Here is a 16,501-nt window from a genome sequence, read left to right on the forward strand (position 1 = left end):
CACACACACACACACACACACACACACACACACACACACACACACACACACACACACACACACACACACACTCAGCTTCGTATCTATTGTCCGACTTATATGCTTGGGCGGGCGAGTTAAAGAGCACATGTTGTATAGAATTGAAGAGTGGGCAATTAAATCTAAAGGCATCCCCACCCCTTTCAGTTTGGATTTAGGAGTGTTGAGTTCAGAAATTGCCCTGTTTTCATCTCTCGAAAGCAGAGCATATAACAATTGAAAAATGTGACAACTTCTATGATTTAGAGTATTTATTATGTCTTTGTACTTACAGTATACAGTATACAAAGGCGTGTTTATATGGCACATGTGCATATGATATTGTCAATTCATGGATTAAAATACAGTTTTTTGTGTGTAAAAATGTGAAAAAACTTCTTTAATAACCTTCTATAACCATGTGATATTCCATGTTCACACAATACATACCCTGTTATATAATTGTAAAATACCATACTATTGTCAGTGTGTCTTCAGCATTTGGAGGGAATAAAGATGATCTATCATTGTTCATCAAAAACAGCATTGTACATACACTGTACAACAGAGACAGTATTGTACATACACTGTACACAGAGACAGCATTGTACATACACTGTACACAGAGACAGCATTGTACATACACTGTACACAGAGAGAGCATTGGACATACACTGCACACCAGAGAGAGCATTGTACATACACTGTACACCAGACACAGCATTGTACATACACTGTACATCAGAGACAGCATTGTACATACACTGTACACCAGAGACAGTATTGTACATGCACTGTACACCAGAGAAAGCATTGTACATACACTGTACATCAGACACAGCATTGTACATACACTGTACACCAGACACAGCATTGTACATACACTGTACACAAGACACAGCAATGTACATACACTGTACACCAGAGACAGTATTGTACATACACTGTACACCAGAGACAGCATTGTACATACACTGTACACCAGAGACAGCATTGTACATACACTGTACACCAGAGACAGCATTGCACATACACTGTACACCAGAGACAGTATTGTACATACACTGTACACCAGAGACAGTATTGTACATACACTGTACACCAGAGACAGCATTGTACATACACTGTCCACCAGAGACAGCATTGTACATACACTGTACACCAGAGACAGCATTGTACATACACTGTACACCAGAGACAGCATTGTACATACACTGTACAACAGAGACAGAATTGTACATACACTGTACACCAGAGACAGTATTGTACATACACTGTACACCAGAGACAGCATTGTACATACACTGTACACCAGACACAGCATTGTACATACACTGTACACAAGACACAGCAATGTACATACACTGTACACCAGAGACAGTATTGTACATACACTGTACACCAGAGAAAGCATTGTACATACAATGTACACCAGAGACAGTAGTGTACATACACTGTACACCGGAGACAGCATTGTACATACACTGTACACCAGAGACAGTATTGTACATACACTGTACACCAGAGACAGTATTGTACATACACGTCACTGACAATAGTGACAACAGTTACAGACAATAGTGACAACAGTTACAAGGCTATGCGTCACTGACAACAGTGACAGGGCTGTACGTCACTGAAAACAGTGACAACAGTGACAAGGCTGTACGTCACTGACAACAGTGACAACAGTGTCAAGGCTGTACGTCACTGACAACAGTGACAACAGTGACAAGGCTGTGCGTCACTGACAACAGTGACAACAGTGACAAGGCTGTACGTCACTGACAACAACGACAACAGTGACAAGGCTGTACGTCACTGACAACAACGACAACACCGACAAGGCTGTGCGTCACTGACAACAGTGACAACAGTGACAAGGCTGTACGTCACTGACAACAACGACAACAGTGACAAGGCTGTACGTCACTGACAACAGTGACAAGGCTGTACGTCACTGACAACAGTGACAAGGCTGTACGTCACTGACAACAGTGACAACAGTGACAAGGCTGTACGTCACTGACAACAGTGACAACAGTGTCAAGGCTGTACGTCACTGACAACAGTGACAACACCGACAAGGCTGTGCGTCACTGACAACAGTGACAACAGTGACAAGTCTGTACGTCACTGACAACAACGACAACAGTGACAAGGATGTACGTCACTGACAACAGTGACAAGGCTGTACGTCACTGACAACAGTGACAAGGCTGTACGTCACTGACAACAGTGACAACAGTGACAAGGCTGTACGTCACTGACAACAGTGACAAGGCTGTACGTCACTGACAACAGTGACAACAGTGACAAGGCTGTACGTCACTGACAACAACGACAACAGTGACACGGCTGTACGTCACTGACAACAGTGACAAGGCTGTACGTCACTGACAAGAACGACAAGGTTGCCACACACACACACACACTGTTCATCACTGACAGCAGTGACAAGGCTGTACGTCACTGACAACAGTGACAAGGCTGTACGTCACTGACAAGAACGACAACAGTGACAAGGCTGTACGTCACTGACAAGAACGACAACAGTGACAAGGCTGTACGTCACTGACAACAATGACAAGGTTATCATACACACACACACACACACACACACACTGTTCATCACTGACAGCAGTGACAAGGATGCACACACTACAAGACAACGCTGTATGTCACTGACAACAATGACAACAGTGACAGGGCTGCACACACACTGTACATCACTGACAAGAGTGACAAGGCTGCACACACTACAAGACAAGGTTGGGCTGGTTGTCTCGTGAGTCACTCAGGAAATGTGTATGGTCGGCCGCTGTGTCTTATGAGCTGTAATTATTGTGTGTAGCTGTAGTACTGTGCTTACAGTGGGCGGACATGGCCGCGTTGTGATATCAACCGGTGAGTTTTCACTTCCTCATAGCACATGTATGTGAGTATTCGTATCACGACAGTATAGGATACATGTCTTGTAAAGTTAATATTTCGTAATGCTCAATACAGTGTGTAATACTTCAGTTCAAGCGGCTAGACCATACACAATCCTTTTATCAACCGTCATATCGCTGTGTTGTGCTGATGACACGTCAGTACTTTATCAGATATTTATAAAGGACGCGGCAAAAGTCAGGCATATGTATAATGACTAAAATCAAATATTCACAAACCGAACTGTTCCTAACTTCCTATCTCATGTTAAATCTTTGAGAAATATTGTGAACGCTATCTAGTAGAATATTCAACTCCATATATACATTCTACGGGAACCTTGCATGTATACAACTACACTTTTTGTATGGGCTGGATTAAACTGATATGTCCGTCCCTCCGTCTGTCTGACGGTCTGTGTGAGTGTCTCTCTGAATGGCTACCAGACGGTGCCTCTCTGTCTACAATGTCAGTCTGTCTGTATCTGTGCCTGTCTGTCTGTCTGCATGCTTGTCTGTATGTCGGGCTGTTTCTCCGCCTGACTGACAATGTCTGTCTGTATGTCTGTCTGTCTGGCTGTATGTCTACGTGCCTGCACATCTGCTTCTGAGTCTGTCTGCTTAAACCACTTGCCTGCCCACCTGACGATATCTGTCTGCCTGAGTGCCTGTCTGTGTGTCTGTCTGCCTGACTTCCTGCCTGTCTGCCTGTCTGCTTGACTTCCTGCCTGTCTGTCTGTCTAAAAGAAAGCAGAATGCCACAAGAAACCTTAATTTGTAACTGATCATAACACTCTTATTTACATGGTAGAAATATGGGATATGAAGTAAATAACTATTGAAGCCCACTTCTGATCATAATTGCATTTGTGAGTAGCCCGTTTGAACGTATCGCGACAAAGACCTGGATTTGTGGCAGTCGAGAAAGAGGACATATGGGAATCTACAGAAGCCGTGAACTGCCCGCATTGTTGATTGTTGAAGCGAAACCACGTGTGATGCAAAAACAACGTCAACACCTGCCAGCCGTCGAACACTCCGAACAAGGAACATTGAGAGTTACCTCCCCTGCAATATTTACATTTGATGGCGTTAATGGAATCTTAGCATTGAGTAGATGTGTAAAGAGGAGATGATTAAATATTAAAGAAGCTGTAATTTAGCAATGCTTCCATCAAAGATGAATTATTGTATTTGCGAAATAGATCCATAAATCGTTATGTGTCTTCAACTGTAAACAATAGCTTTGAAAATCAACGGAATCGATCCAACAATTAGTGCTGGACGTAAGCCCATTAATAAGAAAATAATCATACCCCGCTGAAAGGAAATTGTTGAAGTGATTTATTCGTGAAGGGGATAAAAGCTTCGTAACTGCTTTAGTCCCTATAACACCTGCAATGATCGCGAATATAGATTGACCATGTCATCACGTTAACGTTGTGATTAGCGCACGTGGAAGTGGTATAAAACCTCCTCAATGTTACGTACATGTATAGGACCGTGTATCTTGAGTGTGTGAGTATGGTTTTACGCCACTTTTAGCAATATTTCAGCAATATCACGGCGGTGGACAAAATAAATGGATTTCACACATTGTACCCTTGTGGGGAAGCGAACGTGGGTCTTCGACGTGATGAACAAACGTTTTAACAACTAGGCTACCTCACCGCTCCTTAACTGTGAGTGAATCAATGGGGATCTACGCTGCTTTTTAACAACATGACTGACTGTAGCCGGCAGTGGATATCCTGGAAAGGGGCATTAGTGGCTCTGTCGTCTAAGGCGCTGCAATTCGTTCTGGAGAGTTGGGTCCGAAGATCGTTGGTTCGGGTCCCAGATTCGCTATGATTTTGAATTTGGTTTGTCAGCACCTTACTCGTGCGTCTGCATGGTGAACAGAAGAAATGCACCATTTTGGACTTTTCCTCTCACATCATGCTGTCACGCTCGTATAATATTATATTGTAAAATTGATATAGACATTTTTTGTTCGTGTACAACTTCTAATCACTTAAAGAAAGCGCAATCAATACTAACATTTACTGATTTAGTATCTTGTAAAAATGGCATGGTATGATAAAAACATATTTTTTAATACTTAAAACTTGCAAATTTATGCTTGATGATGACGAGTTGCCATGTCAACCATTCTATCATATACAGAAAGTTATTCAATCGACTTCATATGTACACTATGGTTCGCACTGATGATGATTCCTGGTTTGTCAGCCCGTGTTGGTGGACAGACACACACTCTCACAGACAGATACACACACAGACACACACACACAGCCGCACACATAGGCACCCACAGACACACATGCACAGACACACACACACACACGGAGACACACCGACACACATACAGACACACATACACACACACACAAACAAACAGACACAGACACACAGAGACGAACTCACAGACATGACCAGCTGTAATACACACACAGCCATACACATAGAGAGACAGACACACAGGCACAGGCAGACACAGACAGACACACATATATGGACACACACACAGACACACACACACAGACACACATGCAAAGACACACACAGGCACACATAGACACACACAAACACACACACACACACACACACGACCAGCTGTAATACAACTGAAACACTGTTGGAAGCGACGTTAGCACAAATCCACTCACACATGACTAAAGTCCCACTTGTTCAGGTAATAACAGCTTACAATGCATCGTGCCCTTTACATGAACAGGATGCAGTGCCCAATAGCAGTCTACAGTGTACACTCAGCGTCCTGTGTGACTTCAGGACACTGTTATTGACAACGTAACTCATCATTTCGAATTACAACTCGGTCCTAGAACGAGCTAAATGATGTCAGCCGAGTAAAATATAACCTAGCTCAATCATACAACCCAGCCCGCTCGCCACAAGACCCTCCTCAAACAACGTAGTATGGGTTCATTGTGGAAACATAAAATTATTCCTTCCACAACACTTAATTTCTGTTCCATGTGAATCGTTTTATGATAGAAAATCTACTAAAACCGAGCCCCAATACACCTAACAACACTCCATATTGTTAAAAAAGACGCTACATTTAAAGCCTTTAAGTCAGTATGTATGTATGTTTATATCGCACAGCGTTCCATTCTGACGTTTTCCAACCACTTTAGTGATTACCTCTAGGTGGGACCCAGCACTGTACACTGATTGATATGAGTTTATTTGTGTTGGAACATATGACACTGCCCTTTGATCAATATCTGTAAAGTAAATGTTTGATCGTTCTGACCCTTCGTGTTTTCCGTTATATTTTGCCAGGCAATAAAAACCAGTCTCTGAGAACCAGAAAGACGAAGGAAGCATGGCTGTCCTCGCCGTCAACGAAACAGGTAAGAGTCGTTTCTGGTTTCTGTAATTATACTTAAATATATGTCTGTTGTTTAAACATTTGAGACCTGTCTTGGCCTGCACAAGGTCTAAGTGGCCATTGAAATCAACCCCGACGTGTTCCATCCCTGAAAGAGTTACTGTTTGTTTCAAGTTTGGAAAGGACATGAAATGAGCTGTCATTTAAACTTGCCGTTTCTCCTTCGAAAGGATATTTCCAAATGTGGAAAGCTTTGGATTGAGCTTCATTGCGTTAGATCACTTTGTACAGTTTTTGTGTTTGTTTGTTGTTTAACGCCGCCGCACCCAGCAATTCTCCAGCAATATGACGGCAGTCTGTAAATAATCGTGTCTGGACCAGAAACTCCAGTGATTGACATAAGGAGCATCTATCTACGCAATTGGGATACGATGACAAAAGTCAGCGAGTCTGACCACCCGATCCCTTTTGTCACATCTTACGAAAAGCATGGGTTGCTTAAGAGCAATTCTAGTCGTTGATCATCACGGGACCCTTTGTGTCATGTTGTCGGGGAACGTATTATGCTCTCTGTATTAATATAGACCCACATGTGGAAAGATGGTATTTGTGTTTGGGATATAAGTGTTCCCAGCTCTGGTAAGACTTGTAGGTTTTGTAAAGTTCAGTATCTGTTACGAATAGTCACTGGAGACCTTCAATGAATGGGTTCAAATGTACTCCAAAAAACAGCTACCATTCTCCGGTTCCATGGGGCTATACGCTGATTTAATCTCTTCAAAATCAGATCTTAGTTCTCGCTATCGCTAAACAAAGATCTGAGGACAGCCCATTACGGGTCACGTCAAAACAGACTTTCATCCAACCAATCAGAGCGTCGCTTACCACATCATGAAATTGACGGACGGAATATGTTTTCTAATCATGCAACCTCGAAAAATTTAACAGAGAGTATTCCGAACGACAGTTACGGGTTTTATGATTATATCCATACAATCTAGGATATCTATAAGCCATTCGACAATGTTCTTTTTATCAGTTTTAAATTATCATTTTTTATAATCGAGAATACGTCAAAATATGTTTCGAAGCGTAGACGCCAGTTTGAAACTTGTGTCGTAAAACTCGAGAAAGCTGCCTTCTGATTGGCTAATGTCGATTTCTTGTCAGTCATTTCATTGGTTGGTCAAAGTTCGCGAAATGTCGTTCTGACGTGACCCGTAATGGGATGTCCTCAGATCTTTGTTTAGCGATAGCGAAAACTAATATCTGATTTTAATGAGAGTGTACGCTGAGGTGATCCATGTGTTGATGTGATGTGCGCAGTTGAAACTGCAGTACGTTGTTCCATGTGCTGTAGATCGTGTTTTGCCTGACATTGACAGGAACTGGGCCCACTTGCACAAAGCGCTAAGACTATCGTAAGCCTATGTTAAAGTATGGGAGTTACGATAATCTTAACGCTAAGATCGCTTTGTGCAAGTGGGCCCTGATGACCATAATGCATTGCTCTACTTATCACCGTGGGACCATCGACTCCCCGCAGACCTGTAGACACACGCTTGATATGGTTTTCTCGGATTGAATGTTGCAATGTAATACTATTATATATCGTGTTCTTTAAATACTAGGGTTCAGGCTAGACCTGCTTGTTTACTACTGGTAAATATGTCAACCGACATGCATTGATGAATCGTTTTATTTTCCTTCTGTTGATTAAAGAGCGCTACACTTCTTTTAGTTGATTATAGGTAAACATGTTTATCAGGAATCAGTGAAGTGCGTTTAATTTCATAGTAGACATAACCAATTAACTTTAGTTACAAGTCAGATCTCACGATTATTTGTAAACAATTCTTCCAGTGTGCACCACATGCGAATGAACGTACCATTTCACTCTAGATGATTAAATGACGTTCCTACTTTGGAATTTGACGTTGACGTATATTGTCTGTAATTTGATTATTGGTGGCAAATTATGAGGCACGACGTTGCTGTTTAATGGGTTTGTATTAGGTATAATTTGTTGGCATAGTTCTATTACAACTTTTGATTCCTCGTCTACTTGGTATAAAGGAATACAACGAAACAGCAAAAACCAGTGTGAGGACATTTTATGAGCCTTTACAACTGATAGCAGATAGTATTATGGCGTTTCCTGTGTAACAAACATCGTGTATTCTAACTTAACTCTAGCTAACTTAGTAAATATATCTACATATATTTCATTCAAGTCATTATAGTAAGATGGTGTTGTGGGTGTGAGATGAAACGACGTCTGCAACGCCTCTGTATCATCCGATACCAACAGGTCATGCGTATGGGGCAAGGGTGACCCAGGCATCTTAGGCGCAGAGTTATGCCGCTTAGGGTGTTCCAGGAACCTATGGCCATGAGTTTGATTGTTTCTAAATGTGTATGCACCATACCAGTCTCTTGAGTTTCTCGAAAGTTGTAAAATATAAAATCACTTCAGGCTTTCCTCCCACGTGATACTGGAATGCTGTACAAAGCGGATCTGAACCCCGGCATACCCACGAATCTCGGCCATGAGTATCATCCCACGTTGAAATCACTCAACCGTAAAATGGTGATAGATAAATTGGACGCGTAGTTTCAATGTTCTGTACGTTAGTAAGGTTGATATATTCAATAAAGTTTCCTCTGTACTCAAATTATTGGATTACATGTCTTTATAGCGATATGATTTACAAGTTTGTATTGCATTAGAAAAACACTTAAAACTGCGTATGAAATATGTTACGCGGCTGCCTCTACGTGAATGTGTAATTCCCCAATTTCTGTGAAAACACCGATCTTCAGTGATCGATTAACAGTTAATTAATGTAGAAACGTAAACCTTTCACAATCAACATAATTAACAATCAACGTTATCTCTATGTATATGCAAATTATCATTAGTGTAAATTAACACTTCAAAGTTAACTTTTAACGTTCATTAACCATAACAACAGGACGTTTAAAGTTATGTGTAGTTACATCCCTTTACTCAGGGCACAAATATACGTATAGGTCAGTATCTACTAGCGAAGACGCTCAGTGGGGATAGGCAATTATGCCGGTGCATCCGGGTTTGCAAATAGTCTAAGCCACATGTTATGTCATGGGATGACGAGGGGGCATGGTATATGCAAAGTCAATATAGTATTAAAAGAAGTTTATTTACCACATTAATTAAACAATCACAAATCATCACCACGGATAATGCAGTATACACAACACATTTTAGTCTGGACGAGCTTCTCACGCATCTTTGAACATTAAACAAATGTTGGTTAGATATTATCAGTTATAATAATACATTTGTCAGTTTCCTGTCGGGCAGATTAAATATGCATTGCTGAATGGATCAGGTCAATTAGTTTGTCCCTGTAGGACACTTCAGTGTGTACTCCAAGTGAGACAAGTTTGTCTCGCAAGTCAGCAACACACATGTCATCTAAATGTGATTGAGTACTGGGGACAACGCTGCTGATGTCATTTTGTGCATTGGCCCTCTTTGCGCTTCTAGCCTCTTGTAGCTCAGATTCCCGATACTCAAGCTTACTTTTTGTGGAGGGTCGTTTTGTCCTAGCCATGTGTGACTGACTTTCGACACGCTTTCTGATAGACATTGTTTCAATAGGACCGTCCCACTTTCTGCTGATGAACCCTTTTGATATCATCATTTATTCTTTCAAGAGCCTGTCAACTAAATTTGCCAATATGCCCTTGCCTCGACATGAAAACGAGAACATGGTGCACTAAGCAGTGCGATTCCACAAACGTATTGAGCTTATGCTTTCAATCCAATCAAAACACAACAAAAAACAGTATTTCAGTGCTTTCATTTTCCCCTATGCCATAACGGGAATAACAGTAAAAATATTGTTGTCATATAAATTAGAGGCGGACAGGTGTGACTCTCATGGACCAAGTGATGTCTTCATATCAGTTAAGCATCATTGTAAGTACACATCATCGGGGTATAGACAAATTCGAAGAGTATCAACATTTCCTGGCTAAATTAACGTTGTTTGTAATGTTAAAAAACGACAGCAGTTGATATTAAGGGTCACGATACTTTGTATGAAGATCCTAAAGAATGGTTTTAGATGACGCAATAAATCAAATCGTTGCTGTGCCTTTTGTAAATGTAAAATGACACCAGTTTGTAAATTATGTACATCAATTCAGAAATTCTTTAACAGTTCAGCGATCGCGCCGACATCTGAACATTTCCGTGAGGCAATTATTAACGAAACTGCGACAGGAGGAGGACGCCATAATAGAAAAACGTTGTAGCTAATGATATCTGATAATAAACAACAATATGAGTAGGCGTATTGATGGCTTTATCTAGCTGAGCAACGCAACCAGGTATTGTCAATAATATAGCAAGAGTAGAGTCTTATTCATTATTATTAATATTCCACCACCAACGCAATGTTTTCAAGAACTAAATGTAATCACAAGCTCCCGTGAGGCACACTGCAGGGGGCTGGTCATGGGCTGTTGGTCCTAAGCCAAACCACATGTGCTGTTGTCTATATTGAAGGGCATTAAAATAATCAGAGGGTAGAACCGCGAGTCTTATGACAAGACGAGTAACATGCCCTTGTTTGTACGGTTGGTTGTGCGCATGAAGCCCCAGGTGAACCATGGCACACATAGTTGGACATGAAATCACTCTTATTCATATCATGGTTCGAATCCCAGGATTAACCCCATTATGATCCTTGGTCTGTCAGCACCATAATCTCCTGGAAAATGTGTCACATTTGGGTGTTCACCACTTTAAGCTGGCACGCCCTGCTTTGACTGTAATATTGTTATGGGCTGCATCAGATCCAGCGCTCGCTCGTATTGGAATCTGTACTATATTTGTAACCATTACCTTGACTGGAAGAAGTATTAACTTTCATACACGGAAGGTGGTACTGAGGTTTCTGTTTTATTTTACCTAGTTCGAAAAAAGCTTCATGATCATTGCATCAAAACATATGACCCTCAAGTACGATAAGACCCTTTTTGCCATCAAGATGTCCTTGAAGAAACTAGTAAAACATTTAGCAAATGTTAAATGCGTTCATATGGAATAGAATTTGACTTTGTTTCGTAGACTTGCTTGTTTTGGAATAATACGAACACGTTTTGATGGATGGTGTATCGAGAAGAAGAGATAACTAAAGCACATTTCCAATGTTTGAACATGATCAAGTCTTTGACACAAGCTGTTTACGTTCATAAGAATATGTAAAATGTTCTGTAAACTTAACTTTTCTATAGGCTCCTATCATATGTGACTATAACGACATGTTCGTCCAACTATATTCGACCCCATTTTAAGGTAACTAACCTTTGTTGAAGCTAATCCCCGTTGCTGAACTACCCCCCTGAAACCAAAGCTGGTCTATGTTTTCATGTTCTCCATGTCATGTTATTTTTATGATTTTTTAAAATTTGAACCAAATCGATTTCTTTACAAAATACAAGAATCAAATCAATGCATTTATGTATTGGAGAGTTTATTTTTCTTCTTATATTGTAAATGAGATTTTATACAACATTGAGTTTTTTAAATGTGTCATAAAGACCATTGTTGTTTCAACGTTTTATCATTTATCATTTCACTGCACAAAGAGATGCCATTTCGCTATGGTTGATAAAAAGAAACATTTTGTATGTATTCCCACAAACGTGTTTCAACACATGATCAAAAAGTGCTCGCAGTAGTGCTATGCGTCTATAGAAAACGTTCACTGACATATCGAACTGCGTCTTCTGAATTTTGATTCGAATATAAATTATGTGACATTTACTACCCACAGCCAAACTTACCTCTACGCGAATAATAAAATGGGTTATACAGAATAACCTTTTTGCAAGTTGTCTTCAGTGAACGAATATTGCTCAACGATGCATCAACCCCAGTTTTCGTAAATACAGGTACATAATTCTGATCACATTAACAAACAAAATGCTGTTGATGAAATAATTCAAAACGGGAATAATATTGCTGCACGATACCTTTTGTGAATAATTGTTGATTTTCAATTATTTTTAAATGACTATTGTTGGTTTCTAAATATTAAATTTAGAAATTGTGAAGTAACCAAACCGTTCCCGCCTGATGACCGACATTGATCTATGTGTAAAGGAATGCCTGTAGAAAATATACATGAGAAGAACACGGGCGTGGAAGCTGCAGGTGTACGGGGGTATAACACTGAAAACCTGTTACAAATTACCTGCAAGAGTACGCCAATAAATTGAACATATATATGCTAGGGGGAAGAGCTGTGTAACACTAGTTTCAGTAATTGCATTATTATGAGTTCATAATTAGTTTAGGAAATGTCATACTTTCCACTGTGCCAAATTAATATTCTTGTTCAAAGCCACCAGGTGGTTTTGATAAAATGTTAAGTATTATAATGAATGAAGCATTCGTTTGTAATACATGTTGAAATTGAATCTTAACACAACATGTTCAACTTCTGAAGATGTAGGAGATAGGTAGAGTAGGTCTTTAGACGTTCGTCGGGAGAATCATAAGATATCGGAATCCTTCACCTCCATCGAACGATGGCAAAACATTCTAACTTAAATCTCTTTCCACGAGCTCACCCTACGCTATGAATTACAGGGCCCGGTATGTGGTCATATCGAGGTGAATGCAGAGCTCCAGCAGGAACTAGAAACAAGATAGGGAATCATACGACGGTTCATGTAAACTATTCCAGCCACAGGATTCGAACCAGGTGTCCAAACAGTGCTATTGGAACCGATCACTTAATGAGCAGTGTTCTGACCTAACTATTGGTAAACAGGTTGTCTGAACAAGATACCCTATATAACGTTGGCCAGGTGTTCGGCATCTTGGATGGAGGTGTGGTCTTTGGCACCCCTGGTTTTGTATCTCTGAATATATGTGGACAAGGGTGGATTGTCTTCTGTACCTGCAGTCCGTGATTTGGACCAATTGGTGGTGTATCTGCTTTGACCGCGATGGATAGCTGGTTTGAAAGCTGCATATTTTCCATACCAATCTTGTGTTAATTTTTCCTCCATTGGAAATCTTTAGGTTGGTCAGCATACCGGAAATGAGGTGTTCCCTTCATAGTTGTTGAGCAGTGGTGGAAATTTTCCATTGAATTGGCCATGATGTTCAACATGTCGTATCAGAATCCATTTTGAACATGCTTACAGGTGCTATGGTGATAAATATGTTTGATGGCCAGTAATCGAACTGGGCAGTTTTGTGTTCTTCTCGAAAGCAAATGATAATGGATCGCGTGGACAGAGCTTGAATGAAACCAATACTTTGTAAAATTGTACTATGTCCACGATACTGGATGAACAACAGTTGATGAGGCAGAGGATTACTTGGACCGACAAACAACAGCTGATGAGACAGAGGATTACATGGACCGACAATAGGAATGTGGATGTTAGTGTTGTATTCACTGGAGTAAGGTGCCGGGAATGGTAGGGGTGTGTCCTGGTGCTTCTCAGGGGTGACATGGTGGGGATATGGGTGAAACCTAACTCCACAGATGACTACGACCTCGACGACGCCCACTCCTTCCGCTGGTGGTGCTGGAAGAGCGTAAGTAGACATCAAGTTATCACACCGGTCTTGTGTCTGTAATTTCGTTCTGAGTCTTGAAAAATTTCATATCTTTTTACATGGATACGGAAATGACTAACCCTGCAATATTGATGTTTTATTTACATATTAACCCGTTAACGACCTTAAGACACATCGGACTAATATTTTGAACATGTGTAACTCAAAATAATGTTCATTTTGAAAATCTCTTTATCCCAAAATATTGATTAACCAGAACTTCATTCACAGGCTCCACTTCATTTTTGCTCATTTATATTGATCGTTTTATCTTGAAACACTTTTTGTGCCTTAATGGCCTTCTTACATCCTGTATCTCGTGTAAGCGTCAAACTCTAGCATTGTATCATTTCAAACTCCTCTCAATGTTGGACATACATACATATTCTTTTTATTTATTTGATAGTTAGTACTTAGTTAACAGCCACAATTTTTCATACGCGATCCTTCAGCATCATGATCCGCTGACGTACCTGAATAAGTGACTAGACGATGTTACGTTCCTCAATGCACTCTTATGGGTACAAAAGGTGGACTTGGTATACCTCGTCAGACTGGGTCTCTGTTGTACATACTGTATTTTATGATACAAGTGTGTGTTTATTAAGCGAGTTTTATGCATCATAATAATATTCCTTAAATGAAGATATGAATATTGCATGATTGTATTCTCATCTGAGGCTTGTATTTTATAAGATTTATACATTTATGATAAACTGAGGACGTCACTCGCGCCATGGGTCTCCTGCTGGGTGTGAAATGTTACACAACTATTTTTATAATAATAAAACCTCGTTAAACCGGACAGGACAGACTTAAAATATGTTCAGATAAAAAAATCATGGTACAGGAAAACGGCCAAGTATATTTGTATAGGAGCCCCCAAAAGGGTTTATCTGGATGGTGAGTTCCAGACTAAGGGTTTCACTATACAGGATAAAATGTTTGTTGGAATATTTCTACGCATCTCCATAATCTTAATGAAGACCTGATGCATGAAGACCTGATCTTAATGAAGACCTGATGCATGAAGGTCGCACCTACATCATCTCTCCTCGTTCCGCCACATTTCACAAACACAGGCATGAAGCCTGTCCGAAGTGGTTACCGGGTACGCGATATGTACTTGTTTGCTTGCCAATTACAAGCAATAAAGCCCAAGTTCCATGGCCTACGTAGCCAAGTTAGCCAATCATTATTTCCGCGATCATCCCGGATTATGCAGGGAGCGTTTAATGCTATCAAGATGTTGCATCCAGTCTTGCTGTTCGGAACCTCTCAACACCTTTGCTCATTGGATACCCTTTGCAGATCATAACTAAGTGTATGAACATTAATATCCAACGTATAATGTACTAGTTGAGAGAGTACAAGCCTTCGAGTCAGAGCCGCCGAGAGTTAGGTTCGTTGAATTTTTGTTTAATTCTCAATTACATACTCTTAATTATGTTCAGAAACTGTATTGTAAGCTGATGAGGATTTTGTTGTTTAGATTACCGAAATGGAACAAGGGTTATTTTAAGTTATGTTGGTATGTTGCCTATAAACATAAAGTTCACTGTAAGAGCAAAGGCAATTATTGTTAAACTGTTTTAATGAAATGTGCCTTAATAACGGACACGTTTATAAATTATGCATGCCCTTAATCGATTTGATACATTTAAATTGTTTATCTAAGTCAAGTTGTGCGACGCAATGCATGAGTGTCGTGAGATGCAACAGCTTGATGACCTCATACCGTTGACCTCTAACATTGTGAAGATATATTACTATATCAAATGTCATATTAAATCAGTGTCAATATGTATAACATTGTCAAAAGGGCCAATCTACTTTTTCTAAGAATCACCTTTCCCTTGGTTATTGACAAATCGGGATTTTATCAACGACTCTGTCGTATTTTAGCCAAGTAGGAAAAGTGTTTTCTCGTCACGGAGGGTTTAAATCCTCGCAGGTTTACACTATGTGGAACATTTTCCAGCGTCCCTGGTCTTCATACTGGAATCGTGTTGCAAGGGTCGTAAAACTCCACCGATACTCCCTCACCAGTAGTCTTTCAGTTATTCGTCATTTGACAAGAAGGTTGCATATACGAAGTAGACACAATTTATGGATAACAACTTTAATACTGTAAAGGCGACGTTTCGGTGTAGATCCTTATACCGTTGTCAAACAAGACAGCATTGTACAGAATACATATAGTAGGAGGAGGATTAACAGTAACAACAATTGCATACATGAATGTAAGTAATGACAACAGGAGGATGATACTGTCACGACATGATGGACAAAACACACATGTGGAAGCCAGTGGGGCATGAAGCCAATTAAACAGGATACGTTTTCATAGGTGTGGCGTTGAGCTATTTCAGCCCATTCGCCTACTATGAACTCATTAAGCAATAATCACCAGACCTATAAAAAAAAAAAAACTTTTTCTACTTTGTCATCCGTCAACTTCTAAGTAAAGCCTCTCACACAATTCACATTGTACGTACTTTTCAAGAACGCATTGTCTCTCGCAATTTTATAGTTCATGTGTTTGATCATAAAAATGAG

The 16,501-nt window shown here is 40.2% G+C and overlaps 1 protein-coding gene across 5 annotated transcripts in view; it reads left to right on the forward strand.

The window, feature by feature from the left end:
• The window catches only part of LOC139454516 (inositol 1,4,5-trisphosphate-gated calcium channel ITPR3-like), a 221,133-nt gene that overhangs the window by 29,879 nt on the left and 174,753 nt on the right, over positions 1–16,501 (forward strand). For all 5 annotated transcript variants that reach the window (XM_071236273.1, XM_071236272.1, XM_071236275.1 and 2 more), the window contains exon 2: positions 6,261–6,331. In XM_071236273.1, coding sequence (XP_071092374.1) covers positions 6,261–6,331 — 71 coding nt within the window. The remainder of the gene's footprint in view (positions 1–6,260; positions 6,332–16,501) is intronic.

This window comes from Haliotis cracherodii, unplaced genomic scaffold (assembly GCF_022045235.1).
Source record: "Haliotis cracherodii isolate W230 unplaced genomic scaffold, xgHalCrac1.p SCAF_10, whole genome shotgun sequence".
Lineage (NCBI taxonomy): Eukaryota > Metazoa > Mollusca > Gastropoda > Lepetellida > Haliotidae > Haliotis > Haliotis cracherodii.